Source organism: Trachemys scripta, chromosome 11 (assembly GCF_013100865.1).
Source record: "Trachemys scripta elegans isolate TJP31775 chromosome 11, CAS_Tse_1.0, whole genome shotgun sequence".
Lineage (NCBI taxonomy): Eukaryota > Metazoa > Chordata > Testudines > Emydidae > Trachemys > Trachemys scripta.
The window spans coordinates 25,768,174-25,785,508 of NC_048308.1; the positions used below are offsets into that span (position 1 = coordinate 25,768,174).

Here is a 17,335-nt window from a genome sequence, read left to right on the forward strand (position 1 = left end):
ATTTGAGCCCCCAAAAGCCGGACATGTCCGGGAAAATCCAGACGTATGGTAACCCTAGGATTAGGTCCTATCATCTTAAGTAAACTGCAGGAAGCAGAGTGGTTAGTTCAGGGATTGGTAACAGAATCTCTCTCAGTTGCTGGTGTGACCCTGACACCAGGTTGGCAGTAGTTCAAAATGACTTGATGTTATCGACCGGACTATATAAAAGGAGTTGGTGATCTCTGGCCAGTTCCTAGAGGGCAAATGTCCTCATCACCAAATTCACTATTCTAATTGCTATGAAAGGGCTCCATCGTTCCCTTGCTGGCAGTCTCAGCAGAGAACCTTACAGTGATAGGCTAGAAACACAGATAGATACTAAAGCTAAGGATTGACTAGTCATAGAGATTGAACTATTGTCCCTCCTCTAAGTGAAGTAAAGAAAGAATTTCAACCTCCACACTGAACTGAATCTGGACATTAAATGATATTCTGAGTTTCTTATTATTTCTAACTAGTCATTTAGGCCTCAGTGCAGCAAAGCACTAAAGCATATGTTACATCCACCTGTATTCAACAAGGCACTTAAAGCACACATTTAGCTTTAAGCACATGCATGCAGGCAAGAGCTTTTGCTGAACTAGGGTGTTATACATTTTCAGTATTCAAATTTTACACCATAAATATACTAAAAACCCCATAAATAGAATACTAATACACAATAATAATTGAATAATTTATTGTCAAATACTCACATCACTCATGTTTAATGCGTTGACCTTGGCTTGAATAAATTGAGGAACATCAGGGTCCAGAGTGTATTTGTGTTTCAGTTTCTCACCCTCCTGCTTATAATTTATCTAAGAAGGAAAATAATACACAATATCTCTTTTACAAGATACAAGGCAGGTCGCATCAGCTTAATCATATACAAGTAGCAATGTTTAACACTTACTGATAAACTCCAGTTTTACTACATGTATAGCCCTTAAAACGCAAAAGGTCTATTAGATTACATTTGAGTCTTTGTATTTCAATACATGCATATCACAACAATGGTATAAGACAACGAATCAGGAACATATACAACTGACAAATTCTGTCCTGTCCATAGTAGTGTGTGGAGAAACTGTTTACCTCACTCAGTTGCTTGGTATTGTGCTGAGCCAAAACCATTGGCATTGAGTCTGGTAGACTTGTGAACCTGAAGGTGTCTGGGTTCTGGCGATATTTCTTTTCATTTAATGCCTCTCCGGCTTTTTTAACCTTTTCAACATCCAGAGAACCCAGAGGGCTCCATCCAATACCTTTGAACCAGCTGTTGTAATCTTGTTTGTACAAGTTCTGAAAAAAGACAAATCCTAAATTGGTCAAAGATTGCAAACAATTTCCCATTGAATAGCATTCCTTCTATTCAAAGTGATAATTCAAATGCAGACCACAACGTGACCTAGTCAGTGTGGTCTGCATTTGACAGAAAATGTTTATAGTTTCTTATTGGAGAAACAGAAAGCTTTGCTTTACCCTTTTTACACTTCTCTATAATTGTCCTGAGTGCCCTACATATCTTGTTTCATACATTTGGTAGACCCTCAATTAATATTTACCAAGTTCATTCTCTCTTCCCCTTCTACGGTCCCACGTATTCTTAAAACACTCCTGCTACAACACAGTGACCCTGAGCATTCTTTGTTTGTTCTGCATTGTATAGGACTAGACTGGACTTGCTTTTACAATAATAAACTCTTTAGGGCAATGATTTGGATTTTTGTTTGCCATATTTCACCTGTTGTATAACATGTGAAATTTATAGCACTGTGGGTGAAATTTACTCCACCTGCATAAAACCCAGGGTATCTTTGCAGGTGACGTGCTGGGAGGTTGGGACCACTCAATCCATGGCTCCTCCCTTGACCTGCCCCCAACCTACTCTCAAACTGATCTTCCATGCTGGCCTTGCAGAGGCTGGTTCAGAAACCAGTTCTGCAGTGCAGAGTGCAATGTTCACTCAGCCAACTGAAACCCCATTCCTGCACAACCCATGAAGGGTTTAAGTGGAATGTAGTGTCCTATGTTGGTTCCCTGTATTGGGTTGACTTTCTAATAATAATAGTTATATTTTTGCCCACTCTCGCTGATAAGGAGCCACCTCGTTATTATGTGGTCTCAGTTTGAGATGAGGACAAGATCAAGGAGCTTTCAAAATAGCTCCTCAGTTAACCAAACAAAAATGGGGTGCATTGCAAAACAAAGAATCAGTTTTGTGCTCAAGTGTGATAAAAGGCATTTTAAAAAGTCCTATGAATTCAGTATTCCAAAAGTACAATCTAATAGTACACACATGCCAAAAATCCCATTGAGTAGGACTCTAGCCAGGAATGTAACACCTCCAAAGCATCAGCTGCCAAAGTAAAATTGTATAGTTTCCCCCCAAATAGATAATAAAGTCTACTTAAAATTTTGTACAGGGATATGCTGAGTTCCAACACAGCAATGGGACCTTCCAGATAATAATAATCAAACTTTTATTCTACTTTTCTTGGGATGCATTGTATTGTTTTTAAGCAACTATGAAATTGGCAAAGTTGAAACACTTACATTACTTTGAATTTGCATCATGTTCTTCGTAAGTTCAACATTCATGGCATCCGGCAGATACGTGTAATGGTGGATCAGATGTTTGTAGTGGGTATTGGAGGCTATGTCTTGAGACTGTTTAGCAGCCTGGATACTGACCATATCAGCAGGTGTATGATAGTTGGTCTTGGTCTTCTCATAGTCCTTCTTGTACTCGCGCTCAGACTGCAACTTTGCCACATTCATATAATGAACAAGTTTGGGATCATCACGCACACTTCTGAAACCAACATGTTTTCCTTTTGCCTTTTCATAAGCTTCTTTGTATTTATACTGGAGGGAGAGGGAGAGGGAGAGGAGGGTAAATGTACTTTGCATATCTATTGGATATGTATATTGATATCTAGATTTAATGTTTAGACAACAGAAAGGTGTCCTTTCTTGTAATGCTCTTTGGGGAAAGTACTGGAGGAGGTGCAGGTAGTTCAGATGGGTCAGCCATCACAAATGGAATACCCAGTGTCTGTATGTATACTAGACTTTCTTGGAAATATCCCAATATTGCCCTACTAGCAGTGTAGCAATGGGGGTAGTAATGGTGTGAGCACTAGTGTAAACAGGGCACAAGTGCCTACCCCTGTACAGAACAGATTTCACACAACACTATGGTGAAGGCGGGAGCTCTGCCAACACTAGCACTTCCACTACTGCTACTACTTGTGGAGCTGCACCAGTGAGAGAGCAGTGAAGAGAAACTTACAAAGGAAGTCCTTGGTTAACAAGGCCCATATGTTGTATTAGAACAATTTCCCAGCAACTGGTCAATCAATCATTTAGCTATGGCAAATAAACTGAACACAACTGGCCAGCTCCCCTCTAGTGATTTAAAATCACTGGATCAGCCTCCAGTTTGTGCAATTAGCACAATAAAGCCTGCTGAGCCGTACGTAGGTTCCCCCTCCACTCTATGGCAAAATATGTCCCAGGATGAAGTGTATCATGCCACTGCAATGTGCATGCAATAGATTATCTGGCAATTTACCATAGCCAGATTATGCTGTTTAATAGCTTTGTCATATAGCCATCTATGACAAATGGATTAAAACAGACACCACAGCAGCTTCTGTTTATATAAAGCAATGAGATCAGAATAAAATAGGCCTCTTCCCATTTTGCTACTAGAACAATCTGTTTTATCAGCAGTCTTCTCAAATCCTTTCCATATAGTAATGCTGGCAAACCACCATAGCTGAAGGGAAAGAGGATCCTGTTGGAAGTCAGTCTCTCACTGCCCACGCAGAGAAGGTGGAAACAGAATGACACAAAACTGTGGGGGAAACTATGACCAAACAATGAGGCTGGATATATAGCATCTCTGCCAGAGCAGGCTAGCAACTTCTGAGAGAGGGTAAGGCAAAAGTGTCACATAAAAGGTGCAGGATCAGAGCCAATTTGCAAAGCCAATAAAAATCACACTTTATCTAACTCAAACCAGAGCAGGTAAAGGGTAAGCTGCCTACCCTAAGGAGACCTCATTAGTGATTATGTTAAGAAAATTGAAGTAAAATAATCTTTATAAGCGTTTTCAACAAGCATTAAATTTTAAAAGGCCAGATCTTCAGTTATCGTAAGTGGACAGAGCTCCACTGACTTCAGCAGACCTATGTCCAATTACTCCAGCTGAGGATCTGGCCCTAAATATTCTATTAGAGAATTTATTACTTAAACTAACATTTTGAGCCAGACTGAGAATCTGTTACTCACACTTGTGACTCCAAAGAGACTTCTTGTGTGAGTAACTGCTCGCTAATGGGGGTAAGGGGTTCACAATCTGGCCTATAATGTACGATTTTTGTTGAGAAATGACATAAAATTTACCTGAAATTGATACTTACGTCACTAGCAATGTTTCTTGAGGCCTTAGCTAGAGTAAATGGAATAGCATCACCTAACACATTGTTCCCCTTGGCTATCAAATCATGGTAATCGTGTTTATAATATGCCTAAAAAAAGAAAATTCAAATATTATTCAGGAGGGTTAATAGCACCATGTGAACTGCACACAATTCAAATAGTTACTTCTGAACTACTATAAGTATTGCAGGATCTGGATGATGTAGTGGTACCATGTACCTCGTTCATCATTTATTAGATTACATCCACAGTAAATAAGCTATACTGGTTTGCAAATTCAAATGATAAAATAACAATGACAGCAACTATTTTATTATAATTTGATTATGTAGAACTGCATCTGCATACCAACCAAAAGCCAGGTGAATTGCTTATGTGGTATCATTATTTGGACATATTATGTAGCTTACACTACTCGTCACTACTTATTTCATTAACAGCATGTGACTTAGTCATATTCTTCAAGAAACCACTTACATCACTGATGTTGGCTGCATTGTATCTAGCCTGGATAAACTGCGGGACATCTGGTGTCATGGTGTATTTATGTTTGACTTCCTCTCCTGAAGATTTGTATAACCTCTGCAAAACACATGACATAGTTAATCACTTCTTTCCAAGCATAATGAACTTCAGATCACTGTGTATTAACAGAGGGCTCAAGTTTGGTCTCACAGACATATATTGCCACCTATCTCATAAAATCAGTAACTGCACTTTCATGCACAGGCTCTGATTTTACAGGCTATGTACTAGCCTATATGATATAAATATCATGCCATAAGTTGTTCCACCAGAGGAAAAGCACATATAGAAAAATTAAACATTAGTATGAAACAAATGCACATAGAAACATACCCATCTGTGAAAGAGAGACAGCACAAGAAAATGATAAGGAATTGTAATACAGAGCAGAACCTGGCTACCTTGCAATGACTAAAAAACATATTGTGATTTATTGAATTTTATGAATTAGTGAAGATGGGAACACCACAAGACAGGAAAATGTAGTGTGTCCATTAAATTTGACAGTTCTGTTTGGATTTAAGTATTTATGCTAATACTTAAAATGGAAGTAAATATACTGTAAGTATATTCTAAAAAGACTTAGTAAAATGGCACCTCACCATAATGTTTTACTATTAAACCTTTCCAAGGACTGGAAGGTTTTTGTGAAGATGGCAAAGCGTATGGATTAATGAAAGGAAGATCAGGGAGATTCTCCTGTCCTTTTCAGTTTCATAAGTTCACAATGGTCATTCTGATCTTGGAGTGTGAACTAAAACCCTGAATCTGTTTTGTATGGTCACCCTTTATCCAGTGAAGCTAAAAGTGCTTTATCTTACAAATTTAATTGTGTCATCATAGAGGGAGGCTCCAATTTTTAAAGGTACACCTCTACCTCGACATAATGCGACCCGTTAAAACACGCATTCTGATATAACGCGGTAAAGCAGTGCTCCGGGAGGGGGGAAGCTGCGCACTCCAGCGGATCAAAGCAAGTTCGATATAACGCGGTTTCACCTATAACGCGTTAAGATTTTTTGGCTCCCAAGGACAGCGTTCTATCGAGGTAGAGGTGTATTTAGCTATTGCCGCACTCCAGCGTTGCAATACCTAACTGGTTTAGGAGCCTAAGTCTTATTTTCAAAAAGGGTTTAGGCACTTAGGAATCAAAATCCCATCGACAGTCAATAGGATTTAAGCTCCTAGTGCATAAATCCCTTTTGAAAATGAGACTGAGGTGTTGCAATGCTAAGTGCAGCAATGCCTAAATACCTTTACAAATCTGGACTGGACTCCCTGAGAGTCAATAAGTCTGAGGGTGTAAACTTTGTGTGATATCTGTAGTTGCACATACAGTTGTAAAAATATTTTTAATTCATTTCAGTGTTGCAATTTAAAATATGGGCCAGATCCTCAGCTGCTACAAATCAGAATAGCATAGCTCTTTTGGATAAAATGCTGGCCCTATTGAAGTGAATGGAAATGTTACCATTGACTTCAACAGGGCTGGGATTTCACCCTTTGAGCTACAGTGATTTACACTAGCTGAAGATCTAGCCGATACTGCTCTCAGGAACCACAGTGTAAAATGCTGGGTGAGGTTTTATGGCCTCTGTTGTGCAGTAGATCAGACTAGATGATCATAACAATCATTTCTGGCCTTAAAATCTATGAATCATTGGAATTAGGAGTAAGTCCACTGAAGTCAGCAGAGATACTCAGTACAAAACCCATTATACATGTTCATTGGGGTTTTGTGTGTATATGCTCATATCAGACTATATTAATATCACAACTCTAAAAACTGCAGACCCCCCCCCCCCCCCCACACACACACACTGTTTTTCTCTTTGGTACAGAAATATCTTTCCACAGATGTAATAACCACTTACAGGGAAATAGTGTGATTGTTTATTTCACTTAAACCGGTATGTAGATATAGATATTTCTGTAGACACTTCCTTATTTTGTTATGTTCCCTTTCTCCCAGGCTTACTCACATCATTGAGTTGAAGTGTATTCTGTTTAGCTTGGACCATAACCGGGGAGTCCACCACACTGGTAAATTTGATGGTGTCTGGGTGCTGACGATATTTATTCTCATTCAGGGCTTCTCCTGCTTTTCTAGCTTTCTCTACATCCAATGAACCAATGGGGATCCAGCCAATGCCTTTCATCCAGTTATCATAGTCTTCTTTGTAGGCATGCTACAAAAAGAAGTGACCACGCAGATCAGATAGTTATGTTTGCCTTTGCCTGATCCCTCTGGGTACATTCTGCACAAAGAAGCATGTTACTTACATTACTCTGTATCTGCATCATGTTTTTGGAGAGTTCCAAGTTCATCGCATCAGGTAAGTAAGTGTAATTGTGGATCAGCTGCTTGTAATTAACATTGCTGGCAATGTCCTGAGCCTGCCTGGCGGCCACAACATTGACCATATCTAATGGGATGTTGTATTTGGTTTTTGTTTTCTCATAATCTTTCTTGTATTCCCGCTCGGACTGCATCTTGGCTATATTCATATAGTGAACCAGTTTGGGGTCATCCTGGAGGCTTTGGAAGCCAACAAGTTTACCCTTGGCAAGTTCATAGTCTTTTTTATAGTGGACCTGTCAAAGCACAATCAGACATAAAATACACTTTCTTTAGTGAGCAATTTAAACCCCCATTTATAAGGAAGCAATTTGTAAGAAACACTTATTGTTACACCTTACTAGCCCCCTTTTTTGCAGGGTACAAAAAGCCAAAAAAAAAAAAAAGAACCCCCATTTATAAGGAAGCAATTCTAGGGAAATTATAATTATTAAATTGCAACAATTGTAATTGTTTATCATTAAAATAATCATAATAAAACTTAATACTTATATCTCTTTACATTTTCATTGCTGTACAAATATTAACTAATTAATCCTCACAGCTTCCCCCCACCCCCACGTAGGTATTATTATCCCAATACTGCACATGGAGGAGGAGGGAAGTCAGAGGTATATTAAGTGACTTCCCCAAGGTTACACACCAAAAATCTGTTCCAAAGCCCACTGAAGTCATTGGGAGTCTTTCCATGACTTTAAGACCAGGCTCCAATTACCGACAGAGTTATGATAATAACTCCGGTATTCCTTGGACATAGGACTGTGACTAGAACAGGAGACCTCATTGTCTCTCTTCATTACAGTAGAGTTGGTGATGTTTTATTTATTCAATGCGTGTTAAAAATGAGTGTCAGATTTTTCTTGACACTTATGTATCATTAAAATACATTAGTTAAGTAACAAAACAATAATTTAAAAAACAGACTCACAGTCTATTAAAGCATTCAGAAAATTAACCCAGCAAAGAATTCAATAAAACCCCACCTCAATAAACAATCCCTCAGATGTAATAGAAATGCAACCTATTTTAAAATAAATCATCACTACATGTAACTAATAGTTACATGAAATGGGATGTACATACATCGCTGGCAGCCTGTCTAGCAGCCTTGGCAACTCGGATAGAAATAGCATCATTTCTTAGGTCATATCCTTTTGATTTTAAGTCTTCCATGTCCATTTTGTAGTAGTTCTGGAAGAAAATGTCACTTTTGAAATAAAAATCTAAGCCTCCATTACTTTATGTTAAATCAAGTGCTCTTACTCCAACGTAAACTTACATCACTAATATTGTAGGCATTAACTTTAGCCTGGATAAACTGGGGCATGTCTGGAGGTAGGTGATAATTGTGAATTATAGCCTCACCTTTGGCTTTATATAATATCTGCAACAGAAAGTAAAAAATAAATTTGTCAGTCAAATGCTGATAAATTATAAATGCTTAAAACATGCTGAGTCATATAATATCTTCCATAATAGTAATACTTTTATGTATACAGTACTGTTATTTAAAAGGTGAAATCCTAGGCCCATTGAAGTGAATGGCAAAACGCCCATTAACTTCAACAGGGCCATAATTTCACTGAGAGAGTATAATACCTACATGTACACACACATTCTCAAACCTGTGGTAACCAACCATTTGAGTGACTGACAAAATCTGGTTCCCCAACAGATGTTATTTTCTGGTAACACAATGAATTGTACTCAGTACATTTGAGGATAATTTCATGAGTGCCCTTAAGATAAAAGGCACTCAGTAAGGAGAGGTCTTGTGTATAGGTATCACCGAGGAAACTCGGATTACTTGAATTAAGTTTCACCTGCCTGAACCAGGCCTGAATTTGCCTCTTGTGCAGTGGAACCACATTGACTGCACTGCATGTGGGGACATCACACCAATCAAGGGAGGGGCAGGATTTGTCTGATAGCACTTTAAGAAGAGGTGAACTGGCGCATTTGACTTCAGAATTCAATTTGTTAATGTATATAAGTCCACTAGAAATATCAGCACTTACATCACTCCTCTGGGCCTGGTTGATTTTAGCCTGTACTGTAACAGGCTCATCTTCAATCTGGGTATATTTAATAGTGTCCGGATGCTGGCGATATTTTTTCTGTTCAGAAAATAAAAAGTCAATGTTACATTTCCTTGATGGCTAAAAACACCTTTTCATCTATTTCCATTGCACCTCTTTGTAAAAGTGAACATAGGATAACAATGTAATTTTACATCAGACGTGTCCTTATATACAAAGAAAATTTTAATCGTAGTGACATTAGGTATTTTCATAAACAAACAATTACTGTGTTGCATTTGCAACATTTGTGTGTATGAACATGCCACTGTACTTTCAAAATGGAAAAGCATACGGAGAGATATGATTTTGCACACTTTTGTTACCAGTTCATGCTCTCGTGTGCATATTTTGCACACGCAATGTAAGTACACACACTTTAAAATGTTGACCTTGGTGCATATCTTCCATTGGCACTAATGGAAGCTCTTGACCCTATTCTGCTTTCTTTACTCCTTTACAACCTCATAGCCTTCACTGGGTTGCACAGGCATGAGAAAAAATAGAATTTGGTCCAGTATCTTCCGTTTCCTATGCATCATATTGCAATCTATAATGATAGTGATCATACTTTCAGCTTAGTCATTTATCCATCATCCCATTGAAGTCAAAAAGCAATCGCAAACAGACAAGTGTAGGTGAAAAAGACAACTGGAGAAAAAACATCCATATGCATAAATTGCAAACCTGGACCAAACCATCAAATTTGCCGTTAGGTAAAGTTTCATTGCAGGCCTCAGAAAATTATATAAGCACTTGCCATTGGATGTGTGGTGTGCCTAATTTACTCCTAAAAGAAGACATCAGACCATATCCTGCAGTGTTAGTAGAAGTCAAGATGAATTTGAATGCAGATTGGTGGCAGGATATCCACCAATCATTACGTTTATTTTTGTTCACTACAACTCTCCTGTCTAACTTCAGCCTATCGTATGTGAAATAGGAAATAATGGCAGCTCTCTGATTCTTTGCTGATGATGGTTGTGATCTAAAAACTGAGCGAATTTTGCTGAGCTGCCTTTTCAACCTCAGGAAGATCTGAAGGAAATCTTCTTGTTTTGCCTATTTTTTTCTTTCTTGTTGGTTCAAAACAATTGTGGAAAGCGGGCCCGGCACTCTTTGTGTCAGTGATACTCAGAACTAGCAGGAATGATGTTCCGCCTCCAGGAACGCTCTTTATAGCCCCAAACACTGCTCAGTAACAAGAGCCCTTAAATGTTGTGTAGGAGGAAACCAATGCATGAAAGAACATGTGTTTTTAATATTGGTGAATATCAGTATTCGTATCAAATACTCTTTACCCATTGGACTGATCTTGCAAGGAACTCCATTAAAGGCATGGATTAGTTGAAAGGGTATTTCACATGTAAATGAACAGCATGATATACAGTGTGAAGAGTAGTGCCTTGTTGCCTTAATATTGCTCTGGTGTGCACTTGATTGGAATAGTAATTAATTTAATCACATTGCATTTCTTTACCTCATTGAGAATGTCTGTAGCTCTCTTAGCCTTCTCTGCTTCCATGGACCCAAATGGCACCCAGCCACAACCTTTCATCCAGCTATTGTAGTCAGATTTATATTCATTCTGGAACAGAAAGACAAATGAGGAGTCCAATGAAAAGAGAACACTTACATTGGTCTGAATTATCCATGTTTCAAACAGTCATAGCTGTAAGGAAGCTTGAAATGTTAATTTTTATATCAACAAAACTGGAATTGCCTAGGAGGCAAAGGGGAATGTCCTTACAAAATATAGAGAGGCCTCTATATCTTTATTACACTATCAGCATGATGGGCTCTTCCTTCATGATAAAAGTTTAGATATCTGTGCTCCCTTGAATGCATTCATGAATCTCCTGTTAACTTGAATGCATTCACCTGGTTCCCATTAAAGGGGCTTCACTGTATTCTATTCACAAAAGAAGACCTTTGCAAAGATATAATTAAGGTTGGGAATACCTATACCTTAAACAAAGAGTTATTTTTTATACTGTTCAGGTACTCAATTGCTATGGTAATAAGAGCCATAATAATGCTTATAAACTAACAGCTCATCTCGCTACCTGGGTGGGCTGCTAGCAGTGGAGACACATTTTGGGGTTGGGGGAGAGATCTCAACTGAGAGCAATTGAGGCAGTGTTACATGAGCACCTCTTCTTTCCTGACACCCACCCCCCAACACACACACACTTTGCCTTCAGTATGTTGGGGCTGTTTCTTCTCTTCTCTCCCCCTGCTCCAGGGAGGGAGAGGAGAGGAGGGGGTCACATGCTGAATCTGGGCCTGGGCCAATGGATGGTACATGTGGTGCAGGGCTAGTGATTGGCTCCTTTCTGGTGATGGTGGAGGGGAGGGACAGGGATTGATATCAGTTGCTGTCTGGGTAGAGTAGCCATTGTGGGCTTCCTGTTTCCCTTTGCACCCTTAAACTAGTATGCTGGATCTCTGGTGATGCCAGCAGCAGGGTTGATCACCAGTTCCAGGGTCTGGAAGGGATTTTTCCTTTGTGGAAAAACTGCATGATGAGGGGGTCTGCCTCTATGTTTCACATGGCTTATGGCTCCCCTCGTCTCATCTTTTCTACATCTGGCACTAAAAGAGGAGTGAGTCAGGATTCTTCCCATTTCCAGTAAGGGTCCCTTGGCAGGCCTGAGGGCACAGAGGGGGCATGACCTTCACCCTCTCCCTCAGGTTTATAGTACAATGGGGTCTGGAGACCTAGTCTAAGAGTGGGAGAATTGTGGAATTCCACCACAATGCAGGTGAAGACTTTAGGCCTAAGACCTAGAGGGGGCCAACTCAGAGAGATGAAGGAAGGGGTCAGAGGTGAAGCTTGCCCTGAACCATGGCAACCAATCATAAACATTTCAGATGAAGAAGACTTCTGATTGTTTTTTGAGAAAGTTAGAGTAGGGGTGTGACTTAAGTCAAAATAAGGTTTATAATGGAAAGTAATTTACAACTTGAACTGCAGAGTCACTATCATGACTCCATAATATATGCACAGCCAGTTTACTGAAAATTCATTAAAAGAGAAAATCAAGTTAGCAGCTGTACATTCTGCCTTAGAGGTCACTCTTGCATATCATTTTTCAGTGCATATCTAAGACAATCCTTTTCACATACAGTATTTGTAGCCTTGAGTATCTCCACCAGGGTCGGCTCCAGGCACCAGCTAAAGAAGCAGGTACTTGGGGCAGCCAATACCAAGGGGCGGCACTATGCCTGCTATTGGGGCAGCATGTCCGGGTCTTCGGCGGCGAGTCCCTCTCTTCCTCTTCGAGGGAAGAAAGGGAGCGAAGAACCTACTGCTGAACTGCACTGCCGTGTTTGTTTGTTTTTTTGCCGCTTGGGACGGCAGAAAACTTGGAGCCAGCCCTGATCTCCACGTTAGTTACATTGACAGAACTGGTCAGTAATAGCACACATACTTTTAGTCAATATCATATATTTCTAGAAGGCTTTGTATTTTCAGCACTTATGCTAACTACCAGCATGCTTTGCACTCACACTTCACGTAGAGTGAATTGTAAATAACCCATTTGCATCAGCAGAACCTTCATAGAACTGGTCCATAATACCACACATATCAAAGCATGACCACTTACATCACTCTGCATAGAATAGGCCTTCTTTGCAAGTTCCACATTAATACTGTCAGGAGGATAAGAGTAATTATGTAGGAGATGCTTGTAGTCTATGCCGCTCGCGATAGCCTGAGATATCTTAGCCTGAGTGATTGGAATCATGTCCAGAGGTGCTGTATATCTGCTCTTTGACAATTCATAGCCCTTCTTGTACTCATGCTGTGGAAAGGAATTCAATACATATGTTTTGGATTAACATAGAAAACAGTTTTGTAAAAACAGATATTCTTTTCAGAAGAAAGTTACTTCCTGGCAACATCAAATGTTTTAAATAAGTTCAATACCTGCTAACTCCATGAGCTGTATTAGAAACAGATGGAATTATAAGGCACAGAATATTATTTTTAAAGAAGTTCCTCAGATACAAAATGGTAAATAATTTGCCTTCATTAATCTATATTTTGAAACTACTGTAATGAGATATCAGCAAATGTGATGACCTCCACCATTAGCTGTCAGACAGATTTAAGCCAAGAGTGTCCAACACCAGAGCACAGACCTTTAGCACTTGAGCTAAGGGAGCAATTTCATTAGCTGGCAGCAGTAGTAGCCTGCTATCCTTCATATGTATTACCCAGTAGAGAGGGATATGACACACACCTTATTAATCTGTTACACAAACAAGGCACATTCTGGATAGAATTTCACCCATAGTTAATTGGGACTGCACACTGAGGAATCTCAGGGATGCTATGTTGTGGGAGGGGCCAGACACCATCAGCAGTGCCAGAGTGTAGGTGGTATCACAGCTCTGCATGCAGAATAAGGGTTCTGCTGAGACACAAACAGCTGGTGCATGGGGAGGGTTGGAGAAGAGCCATTCCCCCACCTACCTTTACATTTTCTAATTAGCCTGTAAGTGCCTTAGAACGGAGCTTTTGTCTCTGATATGTCTATAAAAGGCCAGGCACACAGTATATAAATGAATAAACAACAACGATAAAAGAAAGACACTTACATCACTCTGCTGTTTGGCCACCTTTGCAGAATGTAACATCTTGGGATCATCATGAATGCTCAGGGCTCCAATCATTTTCCCTTTACTTAGTTCATAGTCTTTCTTATATGCCACCTGCACAGTGAGAACATATATGAGAAACCACACTTCACATTTACAACTAAACTACCGCAGCTACATTCATATTTCATACTTACATCGCTTGCAATTTTACTGTTCGCTCTAGCTGCAAGAAGTGGAATTGCATCAACTTTAATTTCAAATTTTTTAGCTTTAGATCTCTCCCAGTCATACTTGTACCAGTTCTGAGGACATGAAAATAAATGAGGTAAGATATGACATCAACGACTAATCAATTAGAGGATAAAATAACTGTCAATATTTTGAGCCTCTAATTAACATGTTGTTTGTTTAGAACATTAATTTAAACCCAGTGTGACAGACCCAGACTAGTCGGGTACAGGAGTCTGGTAGAGGGTAAATATACTGGTCACTGGATGAGTAGTTTTCTGTTCCCTGAGTGACCAGAGCAGACGCTGCACTAGAGTAATCAGGAACCTGCTAGAACCAGTTAAGGCAGGCAGGCTAATTAGAACACCTGGAGCCAATTAAGAAGAAGCTGTTAGAATCAATTAAGGCAAGCTAATCAGGGCACCTGGGTTTTAAAAAGGCGCTCACTTCAGTTTGTAGTGCAAGAGTGTGAGGAGCTGGGAGCGAGAGGGTGTGCTGCTGGAGGACTGAGGAGCACAAGTCTTATCAGACACCAGGAGGACGGTCCTGTGGTGAGAATAAGTAAGGTGTTTAGAGGAGGCCATGGAGAAGTAGCCCAGGGAGTTGTAGCTGTCATGCAGCTGTTACAGGAGGCACTATAGACAGCCGCAGTCCACAGGGCCCTGGACTAGAACCCGGAGTAGAGGGTGGGCCTGGGTTCCCCCCAAACCTCTCAATTGACCTGGACTGTGGGCCCTTCCAGAGGGGAAGGACTCTGGGCTGTTCCCCAACCCACATGGTGAATCTCTGAGGCAAGAAAATCCGCCAATAAGCACAGGACCCACCAAGATAGAGGAGGAACTTTGTCACACCAGTTTATCATATCAAACTTTTCAAGCTTACTTCTCTTTTACACAAACACTATTTTGCACCATTGTTGAAGTGGGTGTAAAGATAACTGATTTCCACTTTAAGACCATCCATTTTATACTGACAATGGTTAGGCTGCTGGTGAGCTATGACCGCTGCCCATCACTATCTCATTGTTCACCTGTGTTCCTCCCTCTGTCTGTATCTATCTGCTGCCTCTTGTATTGTATTTAGATTGTAAGCTCCTTGGGGCAGGGACCGCCTTTTTGTTCTGATTTTGTGCAGCTCAGTGGGGACCTGATCCATAAGTGGTTCTACTAGGTGCTATGAAACACATATAATGTATTAGTTATCTGGAGTTTTTTCACATCTCCTAATATTTATTCTTGTCATCAGTATTATTTAGAGTTCTTACTCCAGGTGCAAGTCTAAATGCTTTGTTATGAATGTTTCGTGTCATCTACAGGAAGGTGTTACATTAATACTTACATCACTCAGATTATATGCATTGACTCTGGACTGGAGGAATAATGGAGCATCTGGTGGCATGTGGCATTTGAATTTCTCATTTTCGTGTTTAGCTTTATAATTCAACTAAAAACAATCAGAAATATTCAAATAAGAAAGGTACAGTCCATGGGACAATAGATAGGTCACAGTGATTGGTTAATACAAGAGGTAAACAAGAGGGTAAATTTTTGTTTCAGATCAAAGTTCAGTTTTACAATATTCTGTTTTTTGCTTATCTGAATTTGAGATGTATCCTCACTCTATGAGCCAAAACCTCAGCTGCTGTGAATCAGCATAGTCCCACTGATTTCAGAGGAACTACGCCAGTTTACACCAGTTGACACTCTAGTTCTGTCTTTAGTGCATTCACTAATGCAAGTTAAACAGCTAGGCCAGAATTTTTTACTTTAAGAATAAGAATCCTTAGCCAGGTCTGCAACAGTTACATTTGTTATCAGTAATTCAGCTCCGTTCTAGTTAAGTAACAATTTTGAAACTGATTTTTATTTTTGCATATCAAGTAGAAAGGCAAGAAAGTAGAAAACGCAGTGTGTAAATGCACTAGCCTTTCCCCTGTGAAGAAATAGATTCCCATCTTAATTAAATCACAAGTGAAAATGAGACTGATGATCTCATTCTGGTTCCTGTCCGTGCACTAAATCCACTCAGTTGGGAGTGTTAGTTTGGTCGAGATCCAGGACTAGAATAGCACAGGTGTTACATTTCAGGATTGGGATGCGTTGGCAGAAATATATATATATATATAGAAGCTTGCACAATGTTTGACCTTAAAGTGTCTGGATCCAACCAGTTCTTTGCTCTTACAAGCACTAAATTCATTCCAATTTTTAAAGCAAAAAGTTAATCAGTTTAATATGTCATCTTACGAGTATTCTGTTACATCTGTCATTATTTTAAGTGTCCACAATTCTTTGCTGCAAAAACAAACACAGCAGAATTATGGGCCTTTTCCGTTAACTTCCATGGGCTTTCAATCGGGACCTAGCCGTATAAATCAATTGTTTGTGATCATTGTTAAAAATGAATAAATAATATGGGACCAATCCCACCTGAACTGTCCTTTTTTCCTGGACACAGAAGAATTCCACTGTTTTTTCTTGAAGTAATTATGACAAAATATAATAGAAACACATTCAGCATATAACACCACCAATCTCTAATGCAGTACTTTTCATCCACACATCTCAAAGCACTTTACAAAAGAGGTAGGATCATTATTCCCATTATAATGGGGAAACTGAGGCACAGAGAGGGAAAGTGTGTCCAAAGTCACCCAGCAGGCCAAGGATATAATCCAGATCTCCTGAGTACCAGTCCACTAGAACACACTGCCTCTCTACAGAACATGTGTTAAAGAGTACCAATGTCTTTTTGACATGACCAACAAGCAATTCTGTTAATCCATCTTGGTTTATTCTGTCTGAGGGCCATACAGCTGGCACATGATGAAGAGTGATGTCCGAGCTAAAACTGATGAGCAAGTGCCTGGTACTGTGTTCGTCCATACAGACCTCCATTGTGAAGGTTCTAGTTGGAATCCTAGAATCTCAGGGTTGGAAGGGACTTCAGGAGGTTATCTAGTCCAACCCCCAGATCCTTAAGTGGGCCCCCTCAAGGATTGAACTCACAACCCTGGGTTTAGTAGGCCAATGCTCAAACCACTGAGCTCTCTCTCCCGCTC

General features: G+C 39.8%; 1 protein-coding gene across 1 annotated transcript in view; it reads right to left on the bottom strand.

Moving 5' to 3' along the window:
* Nucleotides 1-17,335, bottom strand: part of NEB (nebulin) — a 172,543-nt gene that overhangs the window by 138,280 nt on the left and 16,928 nt on the right. Inside the window, exons 16-30 of the mRNA XM_034786087.1 lie at nt 15,613-15,717; nt 14,241-14,348; nt 14,044-14,157; nt 13,047-13,244; nt 10,916-11,023; nt 9,376-9,474; nt 8,637-8,741; nt 8,441-8,548; nt 7,282-7,593; nt 6,981-7,187; nt 4,951-5,055; nt 4,455-4,562; nt 2,581-2,892; nt 1,120-1,326; nt 738-842 (exon numbers count right to left, since the gene is read on the bottom strand). Of these exons, the coding sequence (XP_034641978.1) occupies nt 738-842; nt 1,120-1,326; nt 2,581-2,892; nt 4,455-4,562; nt 4,951-5,055; nt 6,981-7,187; nt 7,282-7,593; nt 8,441-8,548; nt 8,637-8,741; nt 9,376-9,474; nt 10,916-11,023; nt 13,047-13,244; nt 14,044-14,157; nt 14,241-14,348; nt 15,613-15,717 (2,301 nt within the window). The remainder of the gene's footprint in view (nt 1-737; nt 843-1,119; nt 1,327-2,580; nt 2,893-4,454; nt 4,563-4,950; nt 5,056-6,980; nt 7,188-7,281; nt 7,594-8,440; nt 8,549-8,636; nt 8,742-9,375; nt 9,475-10,915; nt 11,024-13,046; nt 13,245-14,043; nt 14,158-14,240; nt 14,349-15,612; nt 15,718-17,335) is intronic.